Source organism: Cucumis melo, chromosome 10, assembly GCF_025177605.1.
Source record: "Cucumis melo cultivar AY chromosome 10, USDA_Cmelo_AY_1.0, whole genome shotgun sequence".
Taxonomy (NCBI): Eukaryota; Viridiplantae; Streptophyta; class Magnoliopsida; order Cucurbitales; family Cucurbitaceae; genus Cucumis; species Cucumis melo.
The window spans coordinates 7,641,229-7,666,117 of NC_066866.1; the positions used below are offsets into that span (position 1 = coordinate 7,641,229).

General features: G+C 34.5%; 5 protein-coding genes across 7 annotated transcripts; 3 read left to right on the forward strand and 2 right to left on the reverse strand.

Annotated features, from left to right (window-relative positions):
• Positions 1-409: 409 nt before the first annotated feature.
• Positions 410-23,985, forward strand: LOC103500262 (cucumisin-like). The gene is made up of 10 exons (XM_008463504.3): positions 410-514; positions 746-834; positions 1,959-2,053; positions 6,688-6,934; positions 19,674-20,187; positions 20,819-20,922; positions 21,034-21,255; positions 21,385-21,496; positions 22,515-22,728; positions 23,200-23,985. The coding sequence occupies exons 1-10, from the start codon at positions 413-415 to the stop codon at positions 23,733-23,735; spliced, it is 2,235 nt and encodes a 744-aa protein (XP_008461726.2). The 5' UTR covers positions 410-412; the 3' UTR covers positions 23,736-23,985.
• Positions 7,375-9,005, forward strand: LOC127151280 (uncharacterized). The gene is made up of 2 exons (XM_051090750.1): positions 7,375-8,496; positions 8,760-9,005. The coding sequence occupies exons 1-2, from the start codon at positions 7,783-7,785 to the stop codon at positions 8,919-8,921; spliced, it is 876 nt and encodes a 291-aa protein (XP_050946707.1). The 5' UTR covers positions 7,375-7,782; the 3' UTR covers positions 8,922-9,005.
• Positions 9,001-10,805, forward strand: LOC127151279 (uncharacterized). The gene is made up of 5 exons (XM_051090749.1): positions 9,001-9,322; positions 9,411-9,476; positions 9,555-9,944; positions 10,032-10,127; positions 10,219-10,805. The coding sequence occupies exons 1-5, from the start codon at positions 9,020-9,022 to the stop codon at positions 10,774-10,776; spliced, it is 1,413 nt and encodes a 470-aa protein (XP_050946706.1). The 5' UTR covers positions 9,001-9,019; the 3' UTR covers positions 10,777-10,805.
• On the reverse strand, positions 11,349-14,034 carry LOC127151278 (uncharacterized). 2 transcript variants are annotated; one of them, XM_051090748.1, is made up of 7 exons: positions 13,997-14,034; positions 13,499-13,930; positions 13,174-13,301; positions 12,857-13,082; positions 12,376-12,765; positions 12,079-12,174; positions 11,349-11,991 (listed from the first exon to the last, which is right to left on the reverse strand). In XM_051090748.1, the coding sequence occupies exons 1-7, from the start codon at positions 14,027-14,029 to the stop codon at positions 11,401-11,403; spliced, it is 1,896 nt and encodes a 631-aa protein (XP_050946705.1). In that variant the 5' UTR covers positions 14,030-14,034; the 3' UTR covers positions 11,349-11,400. The 2 variants fall into 2 exon arrangements, with proteins under 2 accessions (XP_050946705.1, XP_050946704.1); XM_051090747.1 differs by having other exon boundaries at positions 12,376-12,783.
• Positions 14,042-19,452, reverse strand: LOC127151277 (uncharacterized). 2 transcript variants are annotated; one of them, XM_051090746.1, is made up of 3 exons: positions 15,089-19,452; positions 14,223-14,919; positions 14,042-14,143 (listed from the first exon to the last, which is right to left on the reverse strand). In XM_051090746.1, the coding sequence occupies exon 1, from the start codon at positions 18,285-18,287 to the stop codon at positions 15,864-15,866; it is 2,424 nt and encodes an 807-aa protein (XP_050946703.1). In that variant the 5' UTR covers positions 18,288-19,452; the 3' UTR covers positions 14,042-14,143; positions 14,223-14,919; positions 15,089-15,863. The 2 variants fall into 2 exon arrangements, with proteins under 2 accessions (XP_050946703.1, XP_050946702.1); XM_051090745.1 differs by having other exon boundaries at positions 14,223-19,452.
• Positions 23,986-24,889: the final 904 nt, after the last annotated feature.

Below are 24,889 nucleotides of genomic sequence, written 5' to 3' on the forward strand. Positions count from 1 at the left end.
ATGGCCTTTTTTCCATTTTCGATGCAAAAGAGTGTCTTTATGAGAAAGTGGTTCAATCTAGTTCAAATTAGACGATTCAATAACAATTCTCAATGGGTTGTTTCTTCCCTCTTTCTAAAGTCTAGCGAGAATGTTTAAGTTGTTCGATATAATATGATAGACTAGAGCAAAAATAAGGGTAGAAAGGGTTAGCTAAAGTTATACCAATATAGTTGTAATAGACTAAGAATTTTGAACACAATTCGGCAAGAATAATGTTTAGTCATTAATTAATTGGATATATGACTTTCTTCAAGCTTCAATGAATGCCATCATTATTTTCTTCTTTTATTTCCTCAAACTTTTCCTTTTAAACTTATCATATATATATATACATGTATTTTCCAGTTATGACAAATATAAGAAACGCATCATGTCTTCTTCTCTTATCCTCAAGTTCGCTGTCATTGTCGTCCTTTGTCTCATTTCTGGCCTACTCGTTTCTAGCTCTGATTCCGATCATAATGGTCGAAAGGTACAAAACATTGCCATAGACACATACTTTTGAAATTATATATATATAATTTTGTTTTGTTGACTCTTTTGGGAGAGAACTATAGGCAATTCAAATGATGAATTAAGTGCCTCTTTTTAATTAAGTTATAAAGTTTATATATATATATATATATATATATATATATATATATATATATAATTTTATGTCCTTAAATTAAGATGGTGAGTTATGTCAAAACACTATGTTCAGGTTTATATTGTGTACATGGGGAACAAGCTAGAGGATACAGATTCCGCTCCTTTCCATCACATGAGAATATTGGAAAAAGGCACCAGCAGGTTCATTATTCGTTTCTTTCATTGCGATGATAAATTTTAGGCGTGTTAGTTTCAAATGAACCAAAATAGTTACAACATACGATAAAAAATCTACTATGGGTACATCAAGATATATTATCATATTTTGCTATATTTGTATATATTTCAAACATTTTGTTATTTAAAATAAAATAAATTTGGGGTCTTTTAAAAAATGTAACAAATCGGCAAAATATTTACACTATATAAAAAATTCTGAAAATGAAAAAAACCCACAGGTCTGTCATAGAAAATACAAAAAATTCCCTCAACAATGCTCATAATATAGTTGGTAACGCACGTAATATATTTGGTACACGATCGTTTAGATTTTGGTTATTGTTTTGTATATACGATCGTTTTAGATTTGACTATTGTTTGGTACACAATATTTGTTTTTTTAGTTATATCGTTTAATTTGGTTACATGATCATTTGATTAATTAGCTTACATGATAATTTAGATTAGGGTAGACAAATCTAAACGATTCTTTTTTTTTTCAAAATTTGTCACACGATCATTTAAATTTGGCTAAACGATTTTTTTTCAAGATTCTTTATATGTCATCTTTTCAATTTGGTTACTCAAATCTAAATGGGTAAACGAATTTTTTCAAAATTCTTTATACACGATCTGATCTTTTAGATTTAGATCTTTTAGATTTTGTTACCTTAATCTAAACAACTTAAAAAAAAAGGAAGACAATACATGTAGCGAACGAAAAAAAAGGGAAACGAAGAAAGAAGAAGAGAGACATGCACACAGCGAAAAAAGAAGGACGATAGAAAAAAATCTGATTTAGTTACTCAAATCTAAATGACGTTAGAAAAAAGATTGAAAGAAATCGCAACTAAAAAAAAGTAAAAGAGAAAGACGATTTTGGAGAAGAAGCAAATCTAAAATATTTAAAAAATGGTTAACCTTATGAGTTTTGTTACACAGACCACCGTAAACATTTTAGTAGTTTGTTATATATATATATATATATATATATATATATATATATATATATATATATATGAAAGTTTCCCAATAAATTTTGAAAATTTTATTTATAATTTGTTTCAAAAAAAATTAATTACTCAACTTTTTCTATATGTTTCTAGCAATTTCGCTCGAGAATTCCTACTCCACAGCTACAAGAGAAGTTTTAATGGATTCGTGGCGAAGCTCACCAAAGAAGAAGCTCAAAAGATTTCCGGTATGTTTTGTCAGTTTAGAATTAAAGTAAGCACAAGGAAGACTGAAAAAAAGTATTTTCATGCATCCTAGGCTTCCCCATCTTCTTGCTACTCATCCAAACGGTACCCAACCATAATTTATCAGTCGTCTTTCTACAATAGGGGTATGATAATGGTGTTAGAAGAGAGGGTATGAAAACTATAAATATTTGAACTCTCTCATTTCAAAAAACTCCCACAATAATTCAATGGACACATTTTAATATAAAAACAAAAAGTCACAAATCAATTTAATTTCTATATAACCTTCTAAATTCTCATTAATAATACCAACAATAAAACTTGATTTGTTACACCTAGTAAATTTCTCATCTATACTATATACAAAAAGGCTTATAGAAAGTTACTCCCAATTTTGTATCCTAACTATAATATTAGTGGTAATTTTGTCAATTTTAAAATTTGTTAAATAAAAATTTAAAAGAAAATTGTAAAGTCAAATAACTTGTTAAATTAATTAATAATTAATATCTACATATTAATTACATTTAAAGCAAATTACCACTAAATACATTAATAAGATGTTACACTTTTTTTTTATTTCCAAAAACTTTTTAGCTTTCCAAATTTTCATTCATTATTTTAGAAAATGATTTTCATTAATTTTTTTATCGTTACAAAACCATTTACTAACTAACATTAATTAGACAATTCACACCCATAATAAATAAATAATTTTTTGCATCTTAGATCTCTTCTCATTCTACCAATTTAATTCACTATATAAAGCTCGCTAATTGAAAAATATCACTCTCAAGCCTGCGATGACAGATAACGAAATGAAAATATGAGAGTGTTTGAGGCCATGCGATTAGATCATCAAGTCACATAGAAACCAATCCATTAAGACAAAAACCAAAATAGAGGAATGAGGCACTAAAAGTCACTAGCTAGCAAAGTTAATAGAAATTTTCGTATTGGTGTACTGTTGATTAAGGTAAGTATACACAACAATCATTAGAGTAATATCACAAATAGCTTATTCAAAATTTCCTATTTGACAAATAGTGAGCACAAGATTTTTGTCATGGCAATGTCAATTAATTACTACTCATGGTAAATGTATTTTAACTACATATAGCAATTTGATTTGGAAATTATATCTTTGCACTTGTTTTATCACACGAAGATGAAAAGGTGATTCTAGAATTTATTTTTATTGTATTTCATAATCATAGATTGTCTTTAAAAAATAGACAATTAATAACTTATGTTTATTAGTATAAAAAAGATTATTAGCAATACGTAAAAAAAACACACACATACTTCCAACGAACATTTTTTCCATTTAAATTTATTCTTCTAATACTTTACTTTACTTTATATTTGTACTATGTAGAAGATATTTTATGAAAAAGTATACTTTAATAAGAACATATATAATGAAAAATATAATATATATATGTATTTGAAAACATCATTAAAAAATGTTTGATTCATTGTGTATATTACAATACCTAATATTTAAACAAATAATTTATTAGCACAATTTATATGATATTTTTTAACTATAAACAAGTTTATAAAAATAAGAGTAGGTTATAAATATAAAAAACTATTATAATTTAAAAAATATATATATATATATATATATATATATATATATTTAAAATTTTTAGTAAACCTTGACATTCGACATGCATACTATATAGCACGTATTGTTACTAGTTTTGATAAAACTCTCCAGCTTGGGGGCTTTGTGAAAATGTCCGGTGTTGCTTGGTCTTGTGACTTGACATATTTAAGTTCCATCTTTTTCTTTGTAACACAATTATAAATGAAACTTTGAAATTTGTGTATCGATGTGCTTGCTTCTACCATGAAATATTAAATGTTTGGCTAAGGCAATGGCGGTTTTATTGTCAACAAAAATCTTCACTGGATCCTCCTTTCGAAACTTCAACTCCGTCATTAAGTTTTGTAGCCAAATTGTATAACATACACACGAAGTTGCCGCAACATACTCTAGCCCACATGTTGAAAATATGACTATGGGTTGTTTTTTTGACATCCATGTTAATGCCGTTTCACCAATAAATTAAAAATACAAAGTCCGTATTGCTTTTCGATCATCAAAGTCACTACTCCAATCACTATCACAATAATCAATAATATCAAATGTGTTAGACGAGACATATGAAAGATCATAGGTACCCAATATTGTGCCTTTGATGTAACGAACTATCCTCTTTGTCATTTTGCAATGTGTTGTTCTTGGCTGCTCTAAAAATCGACAAATAATTCAAATTGAATAACGAATATTCAGCCTTGTGCGTGTCAAATATCTCCCATTGTCAACTAAACTTTTGAAAGATATAGAATCTACCTTCTCTCTCCAATTTGTTTGGTTATTTTTACTCCACATTCCATTGAAGTTCCAACTGGATTAGCACCATCCATATTGAAGCTTTTAAGCATTTCTCCACCATAACCCTTTTCAGACATAAGAATCTCTTCACTTTGTTTAACCTTGATCCCAAGATAAGAACTCACGAGACTAGTGTCTATCATTTTGAACTCCTTTGTTATCTCACTTTTTAATTCATCATACATTCGAGAATCTCTATAAATATCAAAATCGTCAACATATAAACAAATGATTAGTATATGTTTTCACCATGCACTTTGATAGATCATGCTCATAATTAAGGACACTTCATATACTTTTTCTCTCTGAAATACTTGTCAACCCTTGAATTTCATGTTTTTGGTGCTTTCTTCAAATCGGAAATAACCTTCTTTAATCGAAGCACTTTATCTTCTTCACCCTTGGCTTCATATTCCAATGGTTGTTCCACATAGACCTCCTTTTCAAGAAATCTCTTGATTTCAATTTTACCTTTTTCTTGTATGGCGGCCAAGGAATTGTCTCCGAAGGCAATATTGCCTTTTTCCATCTCGTTCAACTCTGCAAACAACACACAATTTCCACACATATGTGTGGTTTGAGGCTTTGCTGTCAAGATACTATTTACTATCTTGACTTTCTTCACCTCCCTTCCAAACAATGAATAAGGTATCGTTTTCTTTTGCATAACTAGACTGCCTTGATGACCTTTGGATGTATCGGTGATTGACCGGTTTCATTGCTTCTGATCCATCATCTTTGATTGGAGACGAGTAATACTCTTCCACATAATGTCCATTATATTTATTACAATTATAAACATTATTTTACTTGAGACTTATCTCTTCAAAATCTTCTACCACAATTTCCACTTCCTTTTCCTCTTGAGGATTCATTTTAATTTTGAGAAATGTTGGTGTTGGCTTCACCTCTGCCTTAATGGCCTCAATCACTGCAGCCTCTTCCACGTCCATCACTATTCTCCTCCTTGAGTTTAAGTTTGAGAAGTTGTTCACGGTCTCCATTTGCTCCATATTTCTTTTCTTTTTCTTCCCACAAGCTTGTAATGAGTCTATAAATTGTTCAATCGTCATGGTCTCAAGAGCTTGTGTCTCCTCAATTTTCGTAGCAATAATCTTCAACTTGGTACTTAGTCTTCGTAGAATCTTTTCCACGACATAAACATCCTTGATTTATTTGTTATTCTGGTACCTCAATTGGTTGACAACGGTGTGATGCTCTGCTACTCATCTCCATCTCCTTCATTTGTAATGATTCAAACTCACCACGTAAAGTTTGTAATCGTACCTTTTTAACATAATCAACTCCTCTATGAGTTGATTGGAGCTTGTCCCATGTTGGCTTTATGATGTTTCAGCATTGGTAGGTGGTCTTAAATGTATATCATTGTCAACTGATTGGTACAAGATATATAGGGCCTTTTTGTCCTTCTTTCATGTCTCCTTTAGCACGTCTTTTTGCGCTTGGTTGTCTCCACCTTCCACCTCTTCGAAACCGTTCTCCGTGATCTCCCGCAAATCTTTTGCTCCTAGTAATGCTTTTTTCTTGATGCTCCAACTGTTATAGTTAAGTTTGGTAAGCATATCGGTAATTGAAGCGAAATTCATCCCACTATTGGCCATACTTTTTCTCTCAAATTTGTTGCAGGGCTATGAATACCACTTTGTTAAAGAAAAATGGTGTGCGGATGACACAAGCTGTGTTGAGAAAGTAATTTTTAATTCAAATAAACATGCCTTTATATAGGCTTATAAAAGCGACAATGGAATTTCAATGGTTCAAAAATCATAAAATATTTTAACTCTCCTAACTTCTAAAAACTCCTAGAGGACATAGTTTAATATGAAAACCAAAAGGCACAAATCAATTTAATTTCTATAACCCTTCAAATTCTCATTAATATAAACCTTTTATATTCTCAACAAAGGGTGTTGAAGAGTTGTGAAGCTAGTTTAAACGTTCGAGTGTGATCTTACTTATCTAGTATTTTTGTTTTCAAAAAAATCCTTTCTTTATTATTTTCTATAAAAAATATTTTAAGAAGTTTTTCTTGTCATTTATATGGTTGGAGTGAGATGTGAAAATTCGGGTGTACTGCAGGATGTACTTGAGCATTGATCCACGTATAATAGTTACAACTAGTTCATCCTATTTAGGCCTCAAATAAGTTGTATTCCATATAATTAATTATTTGGGACATCTATATGTGTGTGTATAAATATTCAGAAATGGAGGAGGTTGTGTCTGTGTTTCCAAATGGAAAGAAGCATCTTCACACGACAAGATCATGGGATTTCATTGGTTTTACAAAGGATGTTCCTCGTGTAAATCAAATCGAAAGCAACTTGGTGGTTGGAGTTTTTGACACAGGAATATGGCCAGAAAATCCAAGCTTCAGTGATGTTGGTTATGGCCCTATACCTGCTAAATGGAAGGGCACTTGCCAAACCTCTGCCAATTTCACTTGCAACAAGTAAACACACTCATTAATGTTCGTAAAAGCTTTTAAATTTCATTTCATCGGCACCGAATGCTTTTCAACTAATATCTTAGGATCATTAACGGTGTTATAATAAATCAGGTTAAATGATTTGTGAATAGATCAAATTTGATGTTCGCGTCTATTTGGTCATTAATCATCCAAGCTGTTTAAAAAAACGTTGAAACTTTAGCTTTTGTGTATGCTAGTACCTTGAACATTCAATTTTGGGATGTGAAAGCTAAACTTCTAAATTGTTTTTATGTTTAATAGATTTGCATAGTTTTAGAAATTATCAAAGTTGGAATATGTAATAATTAAAGGGGTTATTTGTAAATATTTTAAGAAGTCTTGTGATTTAACATAATTTCTCAGTTTTATTTTTAATTACTTCAATATTTTTTCTTAATTTTCATTTAAGAAGAAGAAAATTGGGAAATTGCCAAAAATAGGTTAAAAAAAGAGATTTAAATGAATTTTGGGACAAGTTTTCAAAAGAAAGACTTTTAGGACAATTTGGGTGTGAATAGACAAAAATGCCCTTCATTAAATTTCTATCGCTCTCTATTGATTGTTTCGCCTACCCACGTTCGCTTTCCCTTCTCTTTCGCATAGAACACCTGAAGTAAAAAAAAAAAAAAACATCTCCTTTCTTTGGCTTTTCAAATTTCCCGCTCTGCTCTTCGAAGATACTCCGACTGTTCGTCTGTCGTCGGTCCTCCAGTGCATTTCGTCGCTTCTCCTTTTCGAACCTAAGAATCAACTTTGAGCGTGTTCTCTTATTTCAGTGAGTTTTATCTGTAACCCATTTTCAATATATTTGCTTTTTCTTGGCTTGAATCATGACATCGACTTCAACATCGACCGACGGACCCTTCTACAAGATTAATCCTTCCCATCATTTTTATTCCCTAGTAAGCTGTTTGTCTCATTTGGAAAAGACAACACATAATATTAAGGCCAAACTCAAACCCGATCAATTAGCCTTATTTAGGAAAACAAAGTTTGGGCACTTTTTGGACCTAAATATTGTCTTCAATGGGCCACTCATCCACTACTTACTGTTAAGGGAGGTGGAAGATGAAGGAAAGGATTCTATAAGTTTCCTACTAGGGGGCGTTGTTTGTACTTTCGGTAGGAGAGAGTTTAACATCGTAACTGGACTATGGGGTCCTAAAGAGGACTATATTCAGTTGGGTGGGAACAGTCGACTGTTGGAGAAGTTTTTCAAAGACAAGGACTGTGTTTACGTTAGCGACTTAGAAGATATATTTTTGGAATACGAGGGTGATGACGATGATATCGTCAAATTAGCTTTAGTCTACTTTATAGAGATATCTTTGTTGGGAAAAGATAGGCGAACCAAAGTGGACATTGGTTTTTTGAAGATTGCTGATGATTGGAATTCATTTAATAATTATGATTGGGGTCGGATTGTTTTTGTACGCACGCTAAGTGCATTGAAAAGAGCCTTGGACAAGCAATATGCCAAGGGAAAGAAGAAATCAACACAGACAAAAAAATATACTATCAATGGATTTCCGCATGCATTACAGGTATTTGACTTCTTACTTCTTACTTCAAAACTTTAAAAAGATCGTTTAGTTATTTGAAACGATCGTTTAGTTATTTTAAACGATCGTTTAGTTATTTTAAACGATCGTTTAGTTATTTAAACGATCGTTTAGTTCTTTTTAACGATCGTTTAGTTATGTTAAATGATCGTATAGTTGTTTTCAAACGATTGTATAACCACTTGTTTATATATCTATATATATCTTGTGGCACTTTCTAAACTTGTTTGTCAAATGTGGAATAGGTTTGGGCATATGAGTCTATACCAACCATCATTGGATGTGGTGTAGATAAAGTAAACGATCATGCCATACCACGAATGCTGAGGTGGGTGTGCCAACAATCACCAAAGTCCCAAACTATAAGCCAGGTGTTTGACTCGCCAATGGTAAGTAGCAAGCAATAGTAACTTACTTAAGGATCGCGTGATTTTGTGCTTATTTCTTTGTCCTAAATACATTTGCCTTTTTCTATTTGCAGTTTATAATTAAGGCGGTCATTGAGATGACACCTGAAGAGGAGCAATTGAAAATTGCTTCAGGTGAACTTTTTGAAAACTTCCGCTCATCTACCATTATTCAGTCGAAGAATGGTGGTTCAAAAAGAGTACGAGAAGTTGTTAACGATGAAGATGAGTTGAAAAAGAGTAAGAAACAGAAGTCCAAGATTAAGATGAAAAAGGCTATTCGAAATCTCCAAGATCGAGTAGCGGTTGTTGAAGGCCAACTTAATACTATAAAATCCGATATTGACGAATTGAAGGGCCTGATGTCAACCATATTGAAGCACATTGGACTTCAAAGAAAGGTTAGGAATGAAACTGTTAAGTGTATTCACGTTAGTTGTTTCATATTTGGTAACCATGTTCTCGCTAATTCATTTTGAGGTTCCATAGGGTGACGAAGGGGACCACAAGGTGTCCGAAGGCTTGGAGGATGAACACATTGAAGTTAAAAAGAAGGTTTGGTTCCATGTTCATGCTAATATTGATGTTTAATTTCTATCATTATATACACTAATGCATTATGAGCTTCCATAGGGTGACGAAGATGTGTTGGAGAAGAAGGTTGATATTGGTTTAGAGGAGCCAATAGATGTCGTTGACGATGAGGACGTCATAGAGATAGAACCATTTCTCACTCAACGACCACACGTTCGGCCCGCCCGTAGGAAGCGTGCAAGTGTTTACCTATCAACCCCATTCACAACTCTACCTAAACGGTCTCTGACATCAACCACCAGCACCTCTGAGTCTGAAGCAATTGTTTATGATCCTATGCACAAAATACTTGACGTCCATTTAGATAGACTTCGAGCGTGGATTACAGACAAGCGTACAGACGATGAGCTGCGTGAAACCTTTCATGGGAAAAAATCGAAGGCTTTTTTCAGAGACTTGTTTATGTGTCGCCGGTGGTTGTCGGATGAGGTATGGGATTATCTTATCATTTATGCAATTATAATTTTATCATTGTTATGGTTCTATACATTTACTGCTTACTTTTGTTTGTATTAGCATTTGGATGCACTTTTTCTTTTCATTCGCTTGAAGATTAAGGCAGCCGGGATACCTTCTTCTCAGAACTTCACAACTGCGGACACAATCTTTATGGTTTGTAATCGTCTCGTTACTTTATGTATGTATTTGCGTTTGATATTTGTCTTTCGGTCTGATATTTGCGTTTGTATGTTTTTCTTTGCAGCGCATTTTAGTTTCGAAGTGGCCCCTATACAAAGAATGTATTAAAGAGAATCGCCCGTTTGACTGGGACGAAGAGTATAGGTTGGTTGACTATGTTGTCGGGTCAAAAGTGGACTTCCAAGATCCTTGGGCAAGTGTTGATTACGTTTACTCTCCATTCAATGTCCATGGCAACCATTGGGTTCTATTATGCTTGGATTTGGTAAGTTGTCAAGTGAAGGTATGGGATTCGCTTCCGTCACTTACAACTGCCGAAGAGATGACAAACATATTACTGCCCATTCGACAGTTGGTGCCAAAGTTGTTAGATAGTACTGGCTTCTTTGATAGGAGAGGTAGATCATCGACATACAAGGAACCTTGGCCAGTTGTCATTGTTGACCCAATTCCACTTCAACGAAATAATTGTGATTGTGGCGTATTCGCAATTAAGTATTTTGAGTACATAGCTGCTGGTGTTGGTTTAGATACATTATGTCAAGAAAACATGTCATACTTTAGAAAACAATTAGCATTTCAAGTATGGACCAACCAACACTCCTATGTATTGAAATATTAACATAAATCACAAGTATCAATTGGCTGTTCTATTATTGTGTATGTTGCATTTCAATTAGTAGTATCGATTATTCTCTATGTTGCAAAACTACTTGTAGCTAAACGATCGCTGAATTTTTTTATGATTTTAAGAATATCGTTTAGACTTTACCAAACGATCGTTTAGACTGTACCAAACGATCGTTTAGACTTTACCAAACGATCGTTTAGACTTTACTAAACGATCGCTTAATATTTTGACGTTTATTAAGAAGATCGTTTAGACATCGTTTATTAAGAAGATCGTTTACACTTACCGAACGATCGTTTAGACTTTACCAAACGATCGTTTAGACTTTACTAAACGATCGCTTAATATTTTGACATTTATTAAGAAGATCGTTTAGACATCGTTTATTAAGAAGATCGTTTATACATATGTGCGCGATGAGTATTTCTCTACACGAATATTTTGTGATATGTATCTAAACGAATACAAATATTAACTCAAATATTCTTTCTCAATTTTGGTCGCGTTTAATTGAAAATATCACAAAGTATTTATTTTATAACAAAGTTTAAAATTATAATATGTTATTCTCTCTATAAAAATTACATAAAAAAATTATATAAACGAATACAAATATTAACAAAAGTATTTATTGGCCCAAAGTTCCAGCACATATTGTTGTCTAAACAGTTTCATGTTTGGCACAGTTAGACAACCAAGGTCACTAGCAGTTACAAGGCATTCAACAAATTTGGTACAGAAAATTCCACAATCCAATGAACGCCCTTTCTGTAATGTGGCCTTCGATCTGCGTATTGGCCAAGGGCCATATGTGAAACGATCTGAATGGAGGTTGACTCCAATTGCAATCGCGAGTGAGGCAATGCATCGTGCAGGCATTTGAAGAGCTTCATCAACAAGTTTCTGCTCAACATAATTTGGCATTGAGTCGAACACGTAGATCCTGCATTTTCTCATATCAGCTGCAATAGCCAACCAGTGTTCTTTTATGTTGATGCAGGTAATCACGTAGTTGACATCTCCCCACCCTGGTATGTCGTTGTAATCACCAACAGCAGTGTTGAAATAGTATTCGACATCTTTTTCTGTCCATATACTTAGGTGTGCTGTTGGGTCTGTCCATTCAGCTTTCTTATTATCTGGTGTCACCAGATGAGTATCAAAAATGTGGTTCCAAACAATGCAGTCTGGTTTATTGATTCCAGTCTTCAAGAACAAGTCAAAATTTAATCAGAATATAATGATGCAGTTTAACTTGTATACAAAAAAAAAAATTAAAGAATAACAACTTACCAGAAAAGAGGAATGTAATATTCTAAAAGAACGCTTGCAATGGTGCTTGAGATGCAACATTTTATTCTGCAAGTGGGCGAATAGCAGATCCAATGTCTACAAAGAAAAAATAAACGATCGTTTAATGAATGAAAGGAGAGGATAAGCGATCGCATAAGAAATGTACATGTGATCGTTTACGTAGTAAGCGATCGTGTAATATTAACTTAACGATCGTTTAGTTAATAGAAGCGATCGTTTAGTTAATAGAAGCGATCGTATATCAAATATAAGCGATCGTTTGGGAAGAGTACTTACGTCTCCATGTACCCATGTGTTTTCTTCAAGCTGTCTGAAAAAGTCTTTCTTTCTGGTTGTGGAGACTACTTTCCTTTCTTCATGGGTTGTTTTTCTTGATTTTTTCCATTGCAAGTATTCCTTCCATAATTTTGGATCCACTTTCCACATCGGATTATATGGATCTACTTCTCTGATTTCCACATCTGGGACAGGTGTTGTAGATACTGATATGATCTGAGCAGATGTTGTGGGTGGATTACCTTGTTCATCTTCATGTTGCACCTCTTTATTTGCTATTTTACATAGCTTTCTTCTCTTTATTGGTTTTTCTTCCACATCTTTATCAGGCACAGTTACTGGTTCTTTTTCAACCAAAGTAACTGCTTCATCATTTTTTTTCATCTCAACCTGTTTTTTTGTTGTTTCCTGCAATGTAATCGTATTAAACAAGTAACAAACTATTCATTCAAACGACTACAAATTTGTTGTGTATACATACCAGTTGAGATTCTTCATTTACAATTTGTACAGTTTGATCCATTGGAGCCAATTCACAAAGTGCAAGAGGTTGGCTCACATATGGAAGGGTAGTAATCATCTGTGGCAGGTCTGATTCTTTCTGAATTTGATGACTTAGACTATCCGATATATCTCTTATAGTCATTAGCAAGTCTGCATCCCTACCGTCTATGCTTATATCACTACCACGTTCCTCTTCATGTTCCCTAAACAAAATGAGAAGAAACATGAGAATAAGAAAAAAAAATACAATTGTTAGGTATTTATAAACTAGTAAACAATGAATGAAATGTTAACCTTTGGGTTTCCTCTTGACGTTCAGTATGTTGTTCTTCAGTAGGTTGTTGTTGAGTATGTTGTTCTTGAACAACATACTCATTGTCATTCTGATCAGTATGATCATTCCCTTGATTTTCAGTTTGATTCTAACAAACAAATAAAAACGAACATAAAATTAAAAAAATAATGTATTGTTAAACCATCGTGTATATAAAAGTAAACGATCGCGTAACTTTGATAAACGATCGTCTATCGAAGTTAAACGATCGAGTAACTTTGATAAACGATCGTCTATCAAAGTTATACGATCGTTTATCTAATGTATGATGAAAACAAATTTTACCTGGACCAATCTCTCCAGCATCTGCTTCATTTCATACAGCTCCAATGACTGCTTTGTGATTGTGTCATCCATCCTACAGACTATAGAAGTCAGTGTGGATAAATCCTTACGAACTTCTTTTATTTCCTTCTTCAGTTTCTTGTAGGATTTTGAATGACTTCGTTCTTCTTTGTCATTGGACTTCTTTGATCTGAAATGTTTCTTCTTGGTGATTGGATGCATTTCAGACTCCTCAGCCACTGTTTGACTTTGTTCCCTTTGGGGTGAGAGTTGTTCTCTTTGTGGAGATGAGTCTGATTGCTCCAATGATTTGTTGTTCATTGCTCCAATGGATTCATCCTCCTCCATTTGCATGTTATCATCCCCTCGAATTCGACTCTCCATGAAAGCCTTCTCTTGGGTTGACATCTTGAGTTTAGGTTGAACAACAGTCTGCAATGTAATTGTATTATTGGATTGTGTAATTATATTAAACGATGACTGACAGGTTTTACTTACATTTTTGTTGTCGAATATGTTATTCTGCAGCATTTTGTAAGATGAAGCTTGTGTACAATTCCATCTCAATATCCTTGGGATTAATCCCTTACTGTTTCTTGTGGCCAGGTGCTCATTTGCGGTTGAGAGTACTTCATAAGCCCACACCTACAACATTTAAACAAATATGTTAAACTTTGATGTTCAATTGGCATTTACTTAAAGTGTATGAAGAAATAAAAATCACCTGAAAAGCAAGGACGTAGCCTTTGATGTTATAGTATGACACTGCTTTGGAACTTCGTGTCTTCTTCAGCTCGTATGCTTCTTTTTTGCCTTGGAGACTTGTCTTTAAACTGTTGAGCAGACGAGTGTAGAAGAAAGTTGACCAATCGAAGCTTTTAAATGCTTCTTCATCATCAACTCTTCCCAAAATGTCCATGTCAAACTGTGTTTTCTTATCCTTCCCGACCATCACAGTTTCTATAAAGACGGCCAAGGCGACCTTCACAGCATCGTCATCATTTGTAAACTCAAAATTCTTGAAAATTTCCTCAATTTCCAAGCATGTTATTACTTTCTTATTTTCTGATCCGAATAGAAGACTTTGCAGTCGCTTGCTATCGCAATCTTTCTCCAATGGATTGTTTGTTGGCCACAATCCAGTTATGATGTTGAATTCCTTTTGGGTAAAACGGACGTTCTTCCCTAAAACCGAGAAACAGATTCCATCTGCGTTACCGTCTTCAGGTATCTGCCTCAGCAAGAAATGATGGATCAACTGGCCGTTGAATACCATGTTCACATTCAGCAATGGACCAAAAATTGTTTTTTCGAACATTTGCAGCTGGTCCTTGGTCAGTTTATCCTTAATAAGACTGCCAATCTTGTGCACTTGGCATGACACAGTGGCAGGGAAATACTTTTCGCTAGGTACAGCCATCCTGAAATGAATATAATATATTGAAGACAGAAGTCGAACCCGAAACCCTAAACGCTTCACAATAATAATATAAGAACACAGTGATAGTTTTTGAAGACAGAAGTTGAAACGTTTGAAATATAAACAAAGGAAAAGTGTAACGTTATAGTAGGAAAAGTTCGGGAAAATACCTTTTAACGTTGACGAAAACTATGGACTGAGACAAAAATGGTCTGAGAGAACAATGGACTGAGAGAAAACGAAGGTGTGATCAGTGCGGTTGTGTATTGCGTAGTGACGAAAAACGAAAAGTGAGAAGGCGGAACGTATATATATATCGGTCGTTTTTACCAAAGGGGCAATATTGTAAATTCGCATACTTTTTTTGAAATGTTGAATCGCGGTTGTAAACAATTCGCGGGTGTCTTTCGTTGTTTCAAAAGATCGTTTAGTTTATGTAAACGATCGTTTAGTTTTTTATAGTCGATCGTTTAGTTAATTTCAAACGATCGATTGGTTGTTTTAAACGATCGTTTAGTTTTGTTCGACCAATCGTTTAGTTTTGTTTAACTGATCGTTTAGTTAATTTCAAGGTATCGATTGGTTGTTTTAAACGATCGTTTAGTTTTGTTTGACCAATCGTTTAGTTTTGTTTCACCGATCGTTTAGTTTTGTTTTAAACTATCGTTTAGTTGTTTTCAAACGATCGTTTGGTTGTTCTTAACCGATCGTTTAGTTATTTTTAAACGATCGTTTACATATTTTTAAACGAACATTTAGTTATTTTTAAACGATCATAAAACCAGTGTTTGTGTTCTTAAATGAATAAGTCAATCGTTATTTTCGTCTTCTTCATCCATTTGGACGCACAGAAAGTAAGAATGTTGGGACAAATCATTAAGAAAACACATCATTAACAAACATTCATTAATTAGTGTAATACTTGGTACATTGGTAGGGAAATTTCTAATCTTGTATGCTCGACTTGTCGGTATATGAAATTGGATTGGTACACGTTAATCTGTTGTGACCTATTTGTTTACACCGACCACACTTATGCAATTTCGGAGCTTCACCAACACTTGGAATCCTCTTTTTCTTCGGTCGACCAACTCTTTTGACTACTTTTGGAGGTAAAACAGTCATATGTACGTAGTCTTCGCTTGTCTTCCAATCTGACTGATTCCCAACTGGGTAGACGGCCTCCGCATATGCAGCCAACAAACATTCATTAGTGTAATAATTAGCACATAAACTATAAACATTTATATTACGAACCCGTGCTGCAGCAATGGCATGTGAGCATGGTAGTTGCTCAGCTTGAAACTCCTTGCAAGTGCATTCTTTAGTCTGAAGGTTTACGACCTCCTCCTTATCTAAATCTTTGACATGAAATTGGTAACAGTCAATTGGGTTGACCTTCATTGTCAAAGCTCCTTCTTGTTTCTTTTGAATAACTAACTCTGCCCATTTGGTCAATGTAGACGTCACTTTAATGCCTTCTTCTCGACGCTCCCAAAACCAACGTTGTAGCAAAGCTCGAACATTTTCAAGGAATGAAGCAATAGGCAAATCTCTAGGTTCTTTCAGTATAGAATTCATGGACTCCGCTATATTTGTTGTCATCATGTTATACCGTCTTCCTGGGCAGTGAACACGAGACCATCGTGCTATTCCAACATCATTTAAATATTTCCCTGAACCATTAGGAAATGAAAGAAGATGTCTCCACGCTTCAACAAACGTTGATTCACGATATGTTCTCGATGCATTATAAAACAAAGTAGCAACCGTGTCATTCTTATATTTATCATGCAAATTTTGACTCAAATGTTGGACACAAAGGCCGTGGAATGCAGATGGGAAAACTGATGAAATACCCTTGGCGAAGCATGTTTTCCGATCTGTCACAAAGCCTAGATTAGGCACCTCCCCTATTGCACCTTTCAATTTTTCTAAGAACCACTGTATTGAGTCATCTGTTTCTCTATCAACTACTCCAAAGGCTAGAGGATAGATCTGATTGTTACCATCTAAACAAACGGCCACTATCAACTGACCCCGATATTTGTTCTTAAGAAATGTTCCGTCCATGACTATGACCGGTCTAATGCAATTTAAGAATCCTCTAACACATGCACCAACAGCCATAAAAAGATATTTAAAGAAACGATCATCTTCGAGTTCCATGTGAAATATTGTACCTGAATTTGTAAATTTGAGTGCTTCACCATATCTACGCAAAAGATTATATGACTCTTCAGGAGACCCTCGCACTCGTTCATATGCATTTTCTCTGGCACGCCATGCTTTCTCATAACTCATATTTATGCCATAGTCTTGCCTCATGTCTTCTATGATATCACGTGGTTTGTATATGCGACCGGGCCCCTTGAATTTGGACTTGATTAATTCTCCAACAACCCAAGATTTTGCTTGCCTATGGTCACGATTCAAAAACTCAAGAGAACATGAATGAACTTTCACATACTTTTTAATCTTGAATATATTTGAATCCTTCAGTCTAACCGCTCGCAATCTCCAACCACACTTGTTGTCGATGCATCTAACGAAAAGAACCTCTTTTGTAGACTTTTTTACTACAAACTGAAAATTTTTTTTCATTGCCAACACACTTAATCTCATTGACAAATCTCTCTTGCAAAAAAATATTTGTCCTACATCCAACTCTTCACTTGTAGAGCTTTCTTCCGACCAGCCACTTCCTTTTGTCTTCAACTTCCGACTAGAGGACCTGTAGTCAACTTTACCTTTTCCTTTGCAATCTTTTGTAGGAGCATCTCTTTGTTCTGGGATGTCAAACAATTCATTGTACATCTCAACTGACTCCAATGTAAAAGTATCATCTATTGAATGATATGACTCATATGATTCCCATATAGCCGAATTGGTCCCTATCATGTTATGACACAAGCCACCCTCGACTTCACCAATATCAACTTCATTCTCATCTAATCTATCCATTCCAATTGGAGGAGGATGAGGGTTTAAATTTTGAACTTGGTTGCTCCCAGATACTGAATTGTAATCTTTGTTTAACACTTTCATGCTTCGATTGCTTGTAGGCTCAAACGATAGGTATAGGGGGACCTCCAATGGATTTTCACTAAGAATATAAAACTTCAAATCACGGTCATTGCTTAACTCAAATGGAGGAGCTTCCTTTTCCCCTTTGATCTCATATATACATCTTATCTTTATGTCAAACTTTGTAGGGTCAACTTCTGCAAGGTCATATAGTTCAGACTGTAAATCTTTGTGTGTTATTTCTTTAGGGACAACAATGCCTTTTAACACTCCTCCTTCATATTTTCTTCGTCCCTCATCCCATTCACCACCGTGACGCACTAAAATCCGAACATGTGCCATCCTTAAACTACCTTAAGTACTTTTGTATCTTAAAAAATTGATTTGAACTTAAGAACCTACAAAATGCGTGCAAGATGTAAAGAAATGAATTAGGAGGTGTACCAATTTGATTTTGAAATAAATAGTGGAAGTTTGGAACGTGCGAGATGTGTGCGAGATGTGTGCGAGATACGTGCGAGATGTGTGCGAGATACGTGCGAGATAAAGCATGAGGGCCTAAGAGAGTTACTAAACATGCAAAGAATAGCTCTAAATGGATTAGGAGGTGTACCAAGTTGATTTTGAAATAAATAGTGAAAGTTCGGAACGTGCGAGATGTGTGCGAGATACGTGCGAGATACGTGCGAGATAAAGCATGAGGGCCTAAGAGAGTTACTAAACATGCAAAGAATAGCTCTAAATGGATTAGGAGGTGTACCAAGTTGATTTTGAAATAAATAGTGAAAGTTTGGAACGTGCGAGATACGTGCGAGATAAGTGCGAGATAAAAAAAAAATGCGAGATAAAAAAAAAAAACCTTAATTCCTTCTATTCCTATTGCTTACTCCTCCTCTATTTGATCCAACTAAATCCTCATCCTCTAGTTCAATTCATTTTTCACTAGCCATTGAACATTGAACTTTCTAAGAACCTAAAACCAAAATTTGACTAAACTAATTTACGGCAAATAAGTCCAATTCCAAAAACCAGACAATTACGGATGAAAATAGCACCAAATACCCTAACAAACATTTACTTACAGCAGATAAATTGAAAATCGGTTATACATGAAACTCACCTAAATAAGACGCTCGAAGTTGATTGAATGGTCCGAATAGGAGCGACGAAATGCACTGGACAACGACCGACGAAGGGCAAGCGACGAAGGGCAAGCGACGAAGGGCAAACGACGATGGGCAAGCGACGATGGGCAAGTGACGATGAACAACTGACGATGGCCGGAGTAGGTTCAAGTGTTCTACACGAAAGAAAAGAGAAGGGAAACGGAACTATACGCGAAAGAGAACGAATCAGAGAAGGGAAAGCAACGTGGAAGAGGGAAAGGAAAGGAAGGGCATTTTTGTCTATTCACACCCAAATTGTCCTAAAAGTCTTTCTTTTGAAAACTTGTCCCAAAATTCATTTAAATCTCTTTTTTTAACCTATTTTTGGCAATTTCCCAAGAAAATTTCACATGAACGTGTTTGAAAGCTAGTGCAATATATATGATGGCGGGGCTACTTCGTCTATTTCACTATCAAACTAAAATGTAGAAAAAAATTAATTCATATAAAGTTTTCCTTCTTAGAGAGAAAAGAAAGAGACCGAGATTTGATATTGGGAACTAAATTAATATATGTTTTGATAAGCTGGTTGAATCTTATGTTGGAATCACTAATTGTTTAGTAAAATAATTGGAGCTCGAGCATACCGCAGTGACAACAATTTTCCTCCCGAAGACATACAAAGTCCAAGAGATTCCGACGGTCACGGGACACACACCGCATCGACAGTGGTCGGTGGTCTTGTGAATGAAGCAAGTCTCTATGGTCTTGCACACGGCACAGCTAGAGGAGGGGTTCCCTCTGCACGCATTGCTGTGTACAAGATCTGTTGGTTCGATGGGTGTGACGATGCCGACATTCTTGCAGCATTCGACGATTCAATTGACGACGGTGTCAATCTGATATCTCTTTCAGTCGGGCCAAGCCAATCGTCTCCTTACATTTTTGACCCAATCGCCATTGGAGCTTTCCACGCCATGAAGAATGGAATATTGACCTCAACCTCCGCTGGGAATGAAGGCCCTAACTACTTCTCCGTCTCAAATGTCGCTCCATGGCTTCTTTCCATGGCTGCAAGCACCATTGATAGAAAGTTGGTGTCCAATGTGGAGCTTGGCAATAGGAATATTTATCAGGTATCTCTCTTATTACCTAATCCTTCAATAATAATTTGAAAGCATAGCTCTATAACATCCTCTCCCATTGAAGCATGCGAAATGTAATTGTTTTTACGTAGATTTGATAAATGGCACGAACTGTTTTTTTATTTAACAACTAGGTGTATGGGATGATTTGCAGGTGGATCGGGATATCTCAAAAAGTGAAAACAATTAATCTGAGATCAATAAATTTCCATGTTTTATTTGGTTTTAACGATAATTTTGCTTTTCTTTTAAAATTGTCATGAACAATTCTTCTTGATATGACAGAATTGATAATTAGACTTGTGAATACAACACTTAAACAACAGGCCAACCCACAAATACTATAGTATATAATTAAGGAATTCTATAGAAATTAAAGAAAAAGAATCAGAGAAAACAGTTTGCAACCGTAATTTTATCATTAGATATTTAATAACAAACAGTTTGTCCATCGTTTTCAGTAAAATTGTTTTAAATAATTGTTTTTAACTATTTACAAATGCAGCACAACGTTACATTATATTTCAGCGAAAGCATAATTTGTAAATAAATTTGTTCGTTTTGCTATATTTCAAATATATCTTGTTTTTCTCATGATACATATTTGAATATTTGGACACAGGGATACACAATTAACACATTTGATCTGGAGGGAAAACAATATCCTCTAATTTATGCTAGAGATGCACCCAATATTGCTGGAGGCTTCACTGGCTCGATGTCTAGGTATCAAAAAAAGGGACCAAAAAGTTCATGATTCTAATCTCCAAATATCATTATGGGAATGAGTACTTTTAGAATTTTTTTTACTAACATTTCACACATTGTCCAAAATAGATTTTGCTCTGCAAACTCAGTGAATGGCAACCTTGTTAAAGGAAAAATCCTTGTTTGTGATTCCGTATTGCCCCCTTCAAGATTCGTTAATTTCAGTGATGCAGCCGGCGTTATTATGAACGACGGCAGGGCGAAGGATAGTTCAGGATCCTATCCCTTGCCTTCTTCCTATCTTACGACAGCAGACGGGAACAACATCAAAACCTACATGTCTTCAAATGAGTATGCACGCATGCTTCAACATTTTCATAAAATATAGATCTCGATATCAATGTTAACACGGTTAAACTCTAAACAACACTATATCATATATGCTTTGATATTGCCTTTGATTGATCTTGTGATTGACAGAGCTCCAACTGCAACAATTTTTAAGAGTAATGCAATTAATGATACATCTGCTCCTTTAGTAGCTTCTTTTTCTTCTAGAGGACCCAATCCCCAGACATTCGACATTCTCAAGGTACATTTTTGTATCATAAGGTTTCATCTCAAAATTAATTCATTTTTTAAAATATACTTGCAAAGAGAAAGTAGTGATTTGCAACTGTTGAAATTTTTGTATAATAGTTGAATCAGGTTGGGAACAACCTCCCACTTCAATAGGAGGAAAAAGTAAAATCCTAACTTGGAAAAAACCACAAGTTAGAAAAAATAAACAAGAGAATACAAAAAAAAAATAATTAAATTTAGCACACTAAGCTCAAAAGTGTCTCTAAACTAGATAACATGAAACTAAAGACATAAGCTCTTTTTATAGGCTTGGAGCTCATCCTCTCATTCTTCAATTTAATTGATGTGGGATTCTTCAACTCTACTAACTTTCCAAAATCTCAATAGATCATACATCTGAATAAACGGAAAGAACACCTAACAATATATACTTCATAAAAAAGTTACTTCTCTCATTGCTAGTTGCTTTTGAAATGAAACCTCTAAATACACTTGTTTTATTAGATATGATATCGTTAATAAATTTGATGATGAGGGTTCTACGAAAATGTCCACTTAATAAAGAAGTTTTGATACACCAACTGATCTAACCATTCTTTTTTTTCATAGAAAAAATTGATAATAGTATCAGCACTCGTACAATCCAAAAATATAGCATGTAAAAAAAAATTAGGAACCAACCTAAAAATTATAAATATTAAGAGAATTCTTCATTCAGGATCTCAATAATGAAAAGATAATGAGAGTTAAATTTCTATAAGATATATGAGTTACTTTTGTTGTGTCAAATGGTTTTGAAATAATATCTCATGTTTAAATTTGACTCAAAAGTTTCACTATCACGAGGCATCTCAGGTCTATAATAAGATTAAAATACCTCACATTCGATCACGACTTAACTACTCTCTTATTTCCGATATGTAGGCATTCGGATAATTAAAATTTCCTGTGTGCATATATGTTCCTATAAATTTTATCATATTTTGCTGAGATCATTATTAGTTCTTCACGAACTTGCATGCATGCAGCCGGATTTGACAGCCCCAGGAGTTCAAATCTTGGCCGCATGGCCTCCCAATGCACCGGTCTCTAGCGGAGTAATAGATTCGAGGAAAACAGTGTATAATATAATCTCAGGAACATCAATGTCTTGCCCGCATGCCACTGCAGCCGCTGTGTACGTTAAAACATTCCATCCCACTTGGTCTCCTGCTGCAATCAAGTCAGCTCTCATGACTACCGGTAATGACAATAGCATTAATTTTCACAAAAACATCCATTATTTGTTTTGACTCAATTCTTTCAGATAAAATGGTGATATAATGAAATTTACCGTAACTAATGATCAGCTTGACAACTTTAACCTTTGTTGCGATTATAAAAGATTCATAATATTAATGAGAATTAGAAGGGTTATAGGAATTAAATTGACATGTGACTTTTGGTTTTTAAAATTAAATTGTGATCATCGAGTCCATGGAGTTTTTAGAAGTTACGAGAGTTAAAATATTTATGGTTTTTTAACCATTAAAATTTCATTGTTGTCTATATAAAAGCATGTTTAGTTGAATTTAAAATTATTTTCTGTACATTAGTGTCATCCACGCCCTTTCTCTTCTAACAACTTTTTTGGTCAATTTTGATCATCTTAGCATATGAGATGTAGGTCTTGTATTTCATAATTGGTGATTTAACACAATTCTTTTTCTATAGCTACTCCCTTGAATGCTGAACTCAATGTGCAAGCAGAATTCGCATATGGTTCAGGCCAGATCAACCCAGTAAAAGCGATAAATCCAGGGTTGGTTTATGATGCCAGTGAAAGCGACTACGTGAAGTTCTTGTGTGGTCAAGGTTACACCACTTCCATGGTCCAACGTTTCTCCAACGACAAAAATACTGTTTGTAATTCTACTAACATGGGTAGAGTATGGGATCTAAACTATCCCTCCTTTGTACTTTCTTCCTCTCCTTTAAGACCCTTCAACCAATACTTCACAAGAACTCTCACGAACGTTGGATCAAACGCATCGACATATACATCTACGGTTCGTGGCACTCCACAGGGACTCACAATAACAGTGAACCCTACCAGTTTGTCATTCAATAGCATTGGACAAAAAGGAAATTTTACTTTAACTATCAGGGGAACTGTTAGACCATCCATGGCCTCTGCTTCTTTGGTGTGGAGTGATGGTTCTCACAATGTGCGAAGCCCTATTACAGTATTTAAGGTTGCTTCAGCTTGATTTAATTTTGGAAGTTGGAACTTGTTTGAAGGAAGTCTTTACTTTTGGAGAATAAATTGGTCATTTCTCTTTTGTGGTGCAAGATGTGAACTTTATTTTCTTTGTAAGTTTACTATATACAATGGTTATTACTGCATGTACTCTTTCTCATATATCATGAGAGTGGAGAGCCATATAAGTACACTCAGGTTTGTACACAATTAATATTTAATAATATATATATATATATATAAAAACTTATTTTCTCATCTAATTTTTTTTTCTATCTTTCTTTTTTACGTTATTTTAAGATATGTGAGAGGAGAATGAAACATTTGATCTTGAGATTAATAGTGCAAACTTTATGTTATTTTGGAAAAGATACAACGGATCAGTAGGTGCACCCGGAGATCTCTATTAGGTGACACCCCCTTAGCACACCATCGTCATTCCCTCTTCATTAAAATAAGAAGAATCAGTATACGAGAAGCAAGGACAATACGAAACTAATCAACGAGAGGGCTACAGTTAGGCCCAGTACAAAAGAAACTAGAAAGCATTTCTTTTTTAGAAGAAACAAACCGGATAAGAGGGGAAGGCCGCTTACCCTACCTTTATTAAAAATGGAGTTGCAGTACAGGCTAGAGGGAACCCAAATACATCAAAAACACCAAAAGCAGTTAGGAGCAAAAAGCATTTAAATTCATGGCAATGGTACTTATATTGTAATCCTTCAGATGATGGTGTCATGTTAAGTCATGGCAGACATAATTTTTTAGCCTTCTTGCAGTGAATAAATAAGTGATTTATATCCTCTACATCCATTTTGCAAGTAATACACCAATTTAGACTTAAGGATGTATTTGGGTTTCTTTTCTGAATGGCATCCATAGTGTTAAGTTTGCCATGACTTAACATCAAAAGAAAGAACTTACATTTCTTTTGAATGCTAGATTCCCATAGGTTTTTGTAGTTGATAGTGAGATTCCTTATGGGAAATCCTGTTAGCCCAATTGATTCTTCGAAAAGAGCATTTTTTACTGAAGCAATAGAGAAGAAACCACTGTTGTTTAGGATCCATCGTGGTTTATCTGGCGCTTTGTTGATATCAGGGTGTGGGAGAGAGGATGTTAAGGATTGCTAAAGATTTTCTTCTCTGTCATTAAACCTTCTTT